This window comes from Filicampus tigris, chromosome 15 (assembly GCF_054856515.1).
Source record: "Filicampus tigris isolate MCC_2025a chromosome 15, RoL_Ftig_1.0, whole genome shotgun sequence".
NCBI lineage: Eukaryota > Metazoa > Chordata > Actinopteri > Syngnathiformes > Syngnathidae > Filicampus > Filicampus tigris.
In genome coordinates, this window is record NC_141231.1 from 12653961 (window position 1) to 12664614 (window position 10654).

General features: G+C 40.0%; 2 protein-coding genes across 4 annotated transcripts; both read left to right on the forward strand.

The window, feature by feature from the left end:
* The first annotated feature begins 1522 nt into the window (after positions 1 to 1522).
* On the forward strand, positions 1523 to 3152 carry LOC147135567 (lysosomal membrane ascorbate-dependent ferrireductase CYB561A3-like). The gene is made up of 5 exons (XM_086053757.1): positions 1523 to 1773; positions 2177 to 2385; positions 2509 to 2663; positions 2762 to 2918; positions 2999 to 3152. Exons 1-5 carry the CDS (start codon positions 1587 to 1589, stop codon positions 3023 to 3025), a joined length of 735 nt encoding a protein of 244 aa, XP_085909883.1. The 5' UTR covers positions 1523 to 1586; the 3' UTR covers positions 3026 to 3152.
* A 732-nt stretch (positions 3153 to 3884) lies between these two features.
* On the forward strand, positions 3885 to 10649 carry trappc13 (trafficking protein particle complex subunit 13). Of its 3 annotated transcripts, none has more exons than XR_015089830.1 (13): positions 3885 to 4064; positions 4570 to 4638; positions 4900 to 4999; positions 5658 to 5742; positions 5821 to 5948; positions 6034 to 6106; positions 6252 to 6296; positions 6392 to 6409; positions 7622 to 7755; positions 8797 to 8995; positions 9751 to 9868; positions 9948 to 10095; positions 10379 to 10649. XR_015089830.1 is itself a non-coding variant. In XM_086053398.1 (13 exons), exons 1-13 carry the CDS (start codon positions 4019 to 4021, stop codon positions 10469 to 10471), a joined length of 1239 nt encoding a protein of 412 aa, XP_085909524.1. In that variant the 5' UTR covers positions 3885 to 4018; the 3' UTR covers positions 10472 to 10649. The 3 variants fall into 3 exon arrangements, 2 of the variants coding, with proteins under 2 accessions (XP_085909524.1, XP_085909525.1); XM_086053398.1 differs by having other exon boundaries at positions 9768 to 9868; XM_086053399.1 differs by lacking the exon at positions 6392 to 6409 and having other exon boundaries at positions 9768 to 9868.
* Positions 10650 to 10654: the final 5 nt, after the last annotated feature.

Genomic DNA, 10654 nt, shown 5'->3' on the forward strand with positions numbered 1-10654 from the left:
ACAAAGTAATGTACAGTACCTGGTCATTTGCAACAACTGGCAAACATACATATTTTTTGGCTCAACATGTCCGTTTGACAAAATTTAGTACTCTGTGTCCATCGTGACAGGATGCACAATAATCAATAAGAAGCAAGACTGTGAAACACACAGGTGGGTGGCCATTTTGGTTTGAAAGTGACATTCTTTGTGGATTTTGTCCAGGATTTGTACCTGAACAAATTAGTTCTTATAAAAGCTTCATGAAAGATAATGAGTGTGTCTCCTGCTCTTTTCGTGGTCAGAGGCTGTCATTGTCCAGGCAGCCCTAAAGCCTGAAAAAAAATTGATTTAGTGTCACCAGCGCTGTGGGAACTTAGCTCCAGTTATCACTAGAGAAGTCAAATGACAAGCAACCTCGTGATTCTTTTTTTCGGGGAAACGGCGATGCTACTTAGCTCGTTAGCTTCAGGAATTTGTTTGATGTCAGGGGGGAAAGTGTTATGGAGCCAACTATACATTTTTGAAAATAGGAATGGAAAGAAGACAATTATGTCTCACACAGCTGACTTTACAACCTCGTCAGTCACAGTGCTAGAAACAGTACCTAGCCAGTTAGAAGTTATTAGACATTGTATCAACCCAGGCACAATACTGTAAATAGTGCCTGGTCAATGAGGACACTAGAAAGTGTACCTGCTCAGCCAAGAAACTCAAAATCGTACCTGCTCCAACTAGGTACTGTTTCGAATACCTGACCGGTCACGGTACTAGAAATCATATTTTATGTTAAGTCAAGAACTAGAAATTGTATCACGTCAATCAAGGTACAGTATTAGAAATGGTTCTTGGTCAGTACTAAAATCAGCCATGTTATGACATAATGTGCAACATACTTACCAGTAGTAGCCAAGGTTCTACAAATAGTAGGCTACCTGGTCTATAAAGGTACTAAATGTAGTGTTACTCAGGGTACTGTACCTGTACTATATATTAGAAAATAGTTAAATTTGCTTGCTCAGAGCTACCGTGTGTCTTTAGAGACAAAAGACATAATAATTGGTGTGATTAACATGCTGTTTGTCTTAAAAAGGAAGTCAACCCAAAAGATTTCTTTACAATAATATGTTCTGTGCGTCTTCATTACTTAGACACACCATTCTTATTAATATTGCATTTGTGTAATATCTTTTAAGCAGCAAAATCCACCCGTTTTTAGCCATCTCTGGAGGGGGACAATTTGCCACTTTTTGTCGACTGAAAATAACATCAAAGTTTTTCAGGGCTCAGGTAGCGACCAATCACAGTTAGCATGTGTCATCTGTGGTAAGCTAATTGTCCCATTGTGCTAGCGAGCATGTTTAGAGGTCATAAACATACAAGATAATATCAGCACGGTCGCTATTTTGCTGGCTATATGACTCAGCGTTTTTCAGTGTAAACACTGAAAAAAATCAATCAGGAACTATGAGATGATGTGATAGGGTCCCCTCCTCCTGACTGCCTGTCACAGCTTCTGTTTGACATTTTATGGATCCGAGACAATCCATTGGCAGAGGCACTATTGTGGAGTCCGAGCGAGAACGTGGTGCTGTGGACGCTTACCGATGGGAGCGCAGGCTTCTTTCTACACGTCCTTGTGTCTGTGCATCGCCTCGGGCCTCTTGTGTGTGGTCTTGGTCGTCATATGGAACTGGCATTGGCACGGAGGATTCGCCTGGGATGGAACTGAGGCCCAGTTCAACTGGCATCCCGTCCTCATGATCAGCGGACTGCTGATCCTCTATGGCTTCGGTGAGTCGCCACTGTCAATTTAAGGGGATTTATAGTTCGTACAGAGCGACAATTTAGGTGCCAACCTTTTTAATAAAATATTTTTTTTTTTATTTGTATTTTTATGCTATCTTGGTTGACACTTAAACAATTGTAAACAATTAAATCCACTCACGATACTCCCAGCCGGTAAGTGGATGTGACTAAGAAATTAGCCAGCTTATGACCTTAAAATAATGTTTATGAATTATGAAACCTCTGCCGTTAGCATCTCTCCCACGGTGTCCTGCATGCCGTTATTTAATATAAATGATTAAATGCAAAAGAAAAAGTGAAATACAGCTGAACTGCATTTAGTGATTTCGCATAACACAAGTGGCACATTCCCTCCCTATAATGTCTTCTTCCTCTGGATTCTTGGCAGCCGCCGTCCTGTTCCGTGTGCCTTGGGGGTGGTCCCAAAAGAAGCGCGCATGGAAGCTGGTCCACGCGGGACTGATGCTGACCGCCCTGATGCTCGCCGCCGTCGGCCTGCATGCCGCTTTCGACGTGCACCGCAGCCTGAACATCCCCTCAATGTACTCCCTGCACAGCTGGGTGGGAATGTGCACCGTGGTGACGTTTGCGTGGCAGGTAGGAATACGCCTCTGCAAAATTGATGTGTATTTTGCCGGCTTGGTGATGAAATGCTACATTCGCCAATGATAATATAATGTAATTTCACTTCTGTGGTGATATGCCTCCTTTGATCCAAAGTGGTTCCTGGGACTGGTTGGCTTCTTGCTGCCATGTTCTAAGCCGTGGTTGAGTGGCGCCCTGAAAGGGATTCACGTGTGGACAGGACAAACAGTGCTGATACTCAGTCTGGCTGCCTGCATTAGCGGGATCAACGAACAGCTTTTCTTTACACTGTGAGGCTTTCAATGACTTGCTTTTTTTTTTGCTCTATAGGACATTTTTGAAGTCACACAGTTTTTGGGGGTTTGTGTGTCTGTTTGGTGTTTGTTAGCGATGGTGTGTCAGCGAATGCTTACAGCTCGCTGCCTGCAGAGGCGCTGTTCGCCAACACGCTGGGCGTCCTGATCGTGGCGTTCTGCGTTCTCGTGTTTGGAATTCTGTCCAAAGCTGACTGGCGACGTCCCAACACCAGCGATGAAGCCGCTCCGGTGAGAATGACTTTCCCCTCGTTAAATGTCACAAGTCAAAGTAAATTAATAATGCTCAGATTTGTCGTTATTGTTTTCAGATTTTGATGAGAGAGGAAGCCATTTGAGGACCGCAACAACAGAATGTGACAGAAAATACATTTATCCTACTTAAAATATGACATTTAATCATGCATGCCTGACTGATTTGTTTCACCTTATGCTTCCTGGGTTAATAAACAATTGTCTGTCCTATATTACTGTTCATTTTATTGTTATTCTCTCATTTCCACATTTTATTTAAAATCTTACATTAATTTTCAGTTTATCATTTATTTATTATTTTTTACATGATCTTTTACATTTTATTTTATTATTTATTTGCCTTTTTAGTTTTCTTTATTTCTTTATTTATTTATTTTTTATTTATTTATCTATTTACTTTATCATATTTTTTTGGGGGGGGCACACAATGTTAACGATGGTACCACTACCACACTACCCAATTATATTATCATTATTAGTAGTAGTAATAGTAGTAGTAGTCATAGTAGTAGTAGTAGTAGTACGAGTATTAGTAGTGGTGGTGGTAGTAGTTGTATTTTTATCAGATTTATTTCTATGATGAGCACAATAAAATAAGAACACAAAACAAGAAATGTTCAATGATAATCAAAGTATGGCGATATCATATTATAGAAATATTTAATAATTTATATTAAAATTATGAATATTTTTAAATTAATTTTTATCTCAATAAACTGCTTAAAATCATTTTTAAAAATAGCTACGTAAAAAAATATTTAGAAAGGTTTAAAGTTCTTTATTATCTTTATGTTATCCATGGATATCATGGCCATCAACTCTTCTAGACAAAAATATAGCAAACACAATTATTATTATTTATTTATTTATTAAATAAAAACGTCAAAATGTAACAATGAAAGGTTTCGTTGTCGTAGTACTCGCTCAGCTGCTGTAGATGGCAGCATCCAATCGCGCTAAACAACAAACCTCGAAGAAGAAACCCCGGTCATCTGGTCACGTGTGTCCGGCTGCTATCACAACAGCTAGCTTCCCCCGGGGCTAGCGTCCCTGAATAAAATCCGATTTGTGTCAAAATGGATGTAAGTCAAGCCAAACAGGAACACCTGCTCGCACTAAAAGGTACTTTCCAACTCATTTAATACTTTAAACATGTACATTTCGTTTGGGATTTTAGTTAAAAACGTTGTACAAGCAGACCGGTGGTACTCTATGCTGCTAGCTGTTAACTCTGCCTACGTCATTTTTTGCTATCATTACTACACTATTTTACTGTAATATATCATCTACGTGTACATTTATGCTTACATGACAACATGATATTTTATGTGTGAGCTATGTAGTGCGCCGACATTTCAATATGAAAGGAAGTCGACTGTTTTAGCCTCGTCCGTTGACATTTATTATTAACAAATAGCGTCCTTTGGGCTCTCTCGACACTCGCTGTAGAAAAATAAATTATTACCCATCAGTCCATTTTATCCATGTTTTAATAGCGCTTGTCCCCATTAGGGTATCGCTGGACTGGCCACGTATAGACAAACAATTGACTTGTCACAGTCAACACAAGTGCACATGTGGATATAATAACGGGTTTTAAAAAGTATTTGTTGTTGTTGTTTTTCAGTAATGCGACTGACAAAACCAACTCTGTTTACCAACCTGCCAGTGACATGTGAAGAGCGAGACCTACCAGGTCATCATTACACTTTCTCTGACACGGCATGCACATGCACTTGAATGTACAGTGCCCTTCATACTTATTGGCACCCATGATTAAGATGTGTTCTTTACCTTCTAATAAACATATTTTTTTCTGAATAAAATCTGAGCAAAAAGAGTTGTTAGGTTTTTTTCAAGAGGAAAATCCAACCTTTAATTCAAGTGCATTTAAGAAATAATTATTTTACATCAAATCATGTCTGCCTCACATTGCCACTGTGCTTTGCGCCGACAGGTGACCTGTTTGGGCGCCTCATGCGAGACGACCCGTCCACCATCAAGGGCGCCGAGACGCTAATGCTGGGCGAGATGCTAACGCTGCCTCAGAACTTCGGGTGAGTCGTCCAAATTTCCTTTTACACTGAAATTTTGATTGCATTTTCAATTTAATTCTAATGTTTTTTTTTTGTTTTTTTAACTTTAAAAACATTTTTATGTAAATTGAATCACAATAGTAATTTCATTGTATTTGAATTGCAATACTAAAATTTCAATTATATCAATGTTATTTTAATGTCATTTTAATTTTATTTGTTTTGTTGTAATTTTATTTTTTGTATTTTGCTTACATTTTTATTTTTGTTATTATTTTATAATCATTGCATTTTATTTTTAGTTTTTTCATTTAATTTTAATTTTATTTTGAATTAATCCATTAATCTATTTTAAAATTGCTTTGATTTAAATTTTGGGGGGTAATTATTTTGGCGGTGATTTTTGGGGGCGTTGTTATTATTCATTTATAAATAGTTTCTCTTAAATTTTTTTTAATGTATTTTGATTCAATTTCAATGTTATCCATGTACCCCATATATTTCCTTTTTAATTTAAGTTGGGTTGATGTAAATATTTTTTATTGTATGCTTAGGCATAATTTGTATTATTTTTATTTCATTTATTAGCTTTATTATTTTATTACTTTTGGATTTCTATGTAAACCTTTTATGGGTATAGCAATTTCTATCAATCAATTTTCCTGTCATATCCCGGCAGTAACATCTTCCTGGGCGAGACCTTCTCCAGCTACATCAGCGTGCACAACGACAGCAGTCAGGTGGTCAAGGACATTCTGGTTAAGGTAAACCAACAGCAAGAATGGTTACGACGAAGTGAGCCCCCTCCTCAACCTCCCTCTGTGCCTTGTGCTCCCCCGCAGGCCGACTTGCAGACCAGTTCTCAAAGACTCAACTTGTCAGCGTCCAACTCAATCGTGGGCGAACTCAAACCCGAGTGCTGCATTGATGATGTCATCCACCATGAAGTCAAAGAGATCGGAACGCACATGTGAGCCCCTCCTAGGGCTTTGCCATCTGGCCTTAAAATGCAATTGAATATTTAGTTTTTCAAAAATCTCATTTCTGATTTGCAGCCTGGTGTGCGCCGTGAGCTACACCACACAGTATGGAGAGAAGCTCTACTTCCGCAAGTTCTTCAAATTCCAGGTGAGGCGGCTCACTTAACGTATCCTCGAGACATGTCGTAGGCGCTCGCAAAAAGCGCCCAACAGAGCGCTCGATCGTTCCGCTTGGTCTTTTGTTCCACCGGCGAGCGATGGAGACGTTCAGCTTGCATTCTCTCTTCACTCAGGTCCTCAAGCCCCTGGATGTCAAGACAAAGTTCTACAACGCTGAGGTACGTTCTCCATCTAGTTAGTCCATTGGCTTGTTAGACTACATCACGTTTGGCATGTGTTCATTTTGTCCTTTTATGTTCATTTTCTCCATTAGAGTGACCTCAGTTCTGTGGTAAATTGCTTTCCTTTTTCTGTTCTCATCGCCTGTCTTCTTCACGCCGCCTACAGGTGGAGGCAAACAACAACAATGGCGACATTAGTGAAACTCGACATTATTATTATTATTATCAATATTTTCATTATATTCAGTTGTTTATTTTGTTTGTTTGCTATCAGGAAGAGCATGTTTTGGAAGCTTCCCATTGTTGTTGCTTGCACACACCTCCTTCGCCACACTTCCTTTTGCATGGGAAGCTTGTGTGATTGTGTGCGTGCGCTCACGTTTGTCTGGGTGTGCGTGAGTGATTGCGAACAAGGGTGAGTGTGTGCGAGTGTGTCCAGGTTTAAGTGTATGTGAGTGCATACGTGTGCATGCGTTTTGCTGTTTGTGTGTGAGTGAATGTACATTTGTGTGTATATCACTGTTTTGTTGAATTCAAAATCACCATGTTAAGATAAATAATTGTAAACGGGGTGATGAAAACAATCAAGAGCGTGTGAAGAAGGAGTGGGGCCAGTCTGGCTTTGCATGGACCGTCATGGCGGCCTCAGGTGGTGGCATCTGGTGGCATGAGCTAATTCTAATGAACTAATCTGCGATGGCTGAGAAGTTTTGCGTTCAAACAGTGCTTTTGATTACAAACACTTAAAAATGACACGTAATAAATAACAGTGTTGTTGAAAAAAATTCTCAAAATAGCGGACAGCATATTTATAGCAACAGGTGGTTCATTTACATAGTCAGCAAATCTATTATTGTCATGATTTTTTTTTCCAGCGGACCGAATGTAAAGCTCTTCTTGTTGAACAGTCCCCATCACAATACAGTAAAACTTATTAACTAAAGTAAGCTATACTTTATTGCAATTACTTCATTTCCTTCATGGGATGAATAAAGTATCAGTCCATCTATCTGTCATTCTATCCATTGACCTATCATCTGTCTATCCATCCATCTATTTATCACTCTGACATCTATCTATCAATCATCAATATCCATCCAACCTTCTACCCATCCGTCCATCTAGCAATCATGGAGGGTGTAACCAATAAGATGGTGATGCCAACAATGAGTTGAGGTGTCAGAGCAGGTTCGGGCCCTCAATGGTTAAAAGCAGATTTCTCGGTCGGAGCCTGATATCCAAAAAGACCCCCGCCCGCCCCAACTCCGTCATCGTGACTCGGCCTCCCCGTAACCGTCTGCCCGTCGCCCTCTCCGCCACAGACGGACGAGGTGTTCCTGGAGGCCCAGATCCAGAACATCACCACGTCGCCCATGTTCATGGAGAAGGTGTCGCTGGAGCCGTCCATGATGTACAACGTGACCGAGCTCAACACCGTCACGCACCAAGACCACGGGTACGGCTAAAGTACTGACACGCCCTACTTAAGTAGAAATACAGATGCTTGATGTTACTGCGAATTGTTACCGTGTGCTCGTATGTGAACGCTATTGATGATTGATTTGTGGTGAATAATTTGTGTATGTAGCATGGGTTTACGATTGTGTACATGCTACATGTGTAGTGTTGATTCTTTATGAGCATCTACATTATAAGTGCTTTGCCGCCATCTTGTGGCATCTATACCGCAATTACAAACCTTTTTTAAGAGCCTCTTGAATCAATTGAAGATTGTCGCCGTTCACGGCCCCCAGGGATTCAATGTGTGTCTTTTTTTATGTCATAGCATCCACGCACATTGAAAAAAGTAACAATCCTATTTTGATGGAGTGGGAAATAGAAAATACAGATGTTTGTTTTCAAATGTAGGGAGTAAGGCCTGCACGCAACATCGCACAACGCAGGCTAGACCAACTTGGACTGGACCATCGCAAAACAAAAAATGGCAGCTGGTGGCTCACACCCGCACACTGAGTCATTTGATTGATTTGATATTGTTGGGAAGGGTGATTATGGAAAAAATAGCAATTACATTTATTTTGTTTTTAAATCACAATTGGTAAACAGTTCTTCGTTGATTTCAAAATTTTGCATTTACCCAGCGACCAAGACTCAACGTAAGTATAACTTGAAAGAACAACCACAAAATAAATTACGTAATAATAATTAGTAAAATGATAATATATTGAAATAATGGCCATTGTAAAACAATATGAACAAAATAAATACCTGTTGTTCCTCATGTGTGCACTTTGGCTTCTTGGGACAGAGTAGTGTACGTACGGAGATACATGACGATAAAAATTGTTGACCTTGTCACATTATCTGTCCGTTTATGTAACCGCATTATTTGTGTGTCCATTTCCGTTATTTGGAGGGAAATACCTCCCATTATGCCTAATGCTAATTTTTGCTAGCCAATCAATCGCGTTTTCCATTGAGTGCTAACATCGACGTCGTTAACAAACTATTTGTACTTGCTTCCCTCTCTCCTTAGGGTGTCAACGTTTGGCAAGATGTCATACTTGCAGCCCTTGGACACGCGTCAGTACCTCTACTGCCTGACGCCCAAGCCCGAGTACGCCGAAAAGGCCGGCGTCATTAAGGGCGTCACCGTCATCGGGAAGCTGGACATTGTGTGGAAGACCAACTTGGGCGAGAGGGGACGCCTGCAGACCAGCCAGCTGCAGAGGATGGTACTCCCCAATCGACCCCACCCAAACCAACCACAACCCCCTAAAACCAGATGAGACATCTCAAGGGGTTTATCCTAATAAAAATCTACAACTGTTACATATCTACACCATTTAATGTAAATGCCTCAAATGTAGCATATCATAGTTAATTCCTGTACACTTCTAATATACCATATTAAATCATTTATTCGCCTAATGTAGCATATTTACTAGGGCCTGACGGATCAGTAAAAATTATTTGAGACATGGCTGTATTAGATATGGCTTTGGACTTTAAAAAAATACTCCTGATCATATCTTTTCATTTTCATAGATTTTTTTTTCTATATTATTATTATTTTTTTTTAATTATTGTTGGTGTGTTTTTCAGTGAATAACAGAGGATAATTTCCCCCCTAAAAACCTCAAATGCGTGAATGCAGAACCACAAATATGCAAGGATTAGATCACTTTATGATGATATACTTTTAATGTAACTTATCTACATAAGTTACTTTTATTTAACGTTTTATACACTTTTTGCATTGCATCTTATATTATATTATACCATATTATAAGGTATCTAACTTATTAGCATCATTGGTTATCAGTATGCAATGTGTCATGCACCTCTGATGTCAGAACATTTCCGGCATATTTAATGTACACTCCCCCCATGTATCATATTTAGGTCATCATCGATGTTTTATTTACCACTAATGTAACTATTCTCATCCTATAGAATGTTGCTCACGCCTGTGTTAATTTCAATGTAGATTATCGTGTGTGACAGGCTCCAGGCTACGGAGACATCCGCCTGTCCATGGAGGTCATCCCCGACACGGTTAACCTGGAAGAACCTTTTGACATCAGATGTAAAATTACCAACTGCAGGTAGGGACGCAACAGTCCTGGACTGCTACTCCATCTTACCTCACACCACCTCAGCACGTGCATGTGTGTGCGTGTGTAGCGAAAGGACCATGGACCTTCTTGTGGACATGATCAACACATCGTCCGTCCACTGGTGTGGCGTGTCTGGCCGAGCTCTTGGCAAACTGAGCCCCGGGGCCTCACTTTTGCTGCCCCTCACGCTACTGGCGTCCGTTCAGGGTCTCCAGGTACTGTGCAACTAGTATGCAAAGCCAGTTGAGCATTTATTCCATATCCTTGATAAGGAGTCTCCTAGTGTCTGACACACACCTACAAGTTTGCTTTTTAGTGTTACTAGTGCTCGATAGTAGTTCTCGTGTAAGGTTTAATTACTAGTAAGTCAAAAGTGGTACTTGTAGTGGAAAAATGTTGTTCTACTCTCAACCGTCTTACTAGTGAAGTCAAAGAGCGTACTAGATGTTAAGATGGGCATCAAGGATATGGAAAAACATTTTGTTTTATGTGTTTCAGAGTATTTCCGGACTGAGGCTTACGGACTCGTTCCTGAAGCGTACGTACGAGTACGACGACGTGGCTCAAGTGTGTGTGGTTTGTCCGTCCTAGCGACTGACTTTTTAATTTTTATTTTAAATAAGCTTTACAACGGACCAACGGTGCGCCTCACACTGCACACTGTGTTTTAATGCTCATTGAAATGGTTGTGAATACTGAAATTTTTTGAAAATAATGTGAATATGTGTCAATAAACTTGCCGAATTGCGGAGATGATGTTCAAACGCAATTGGT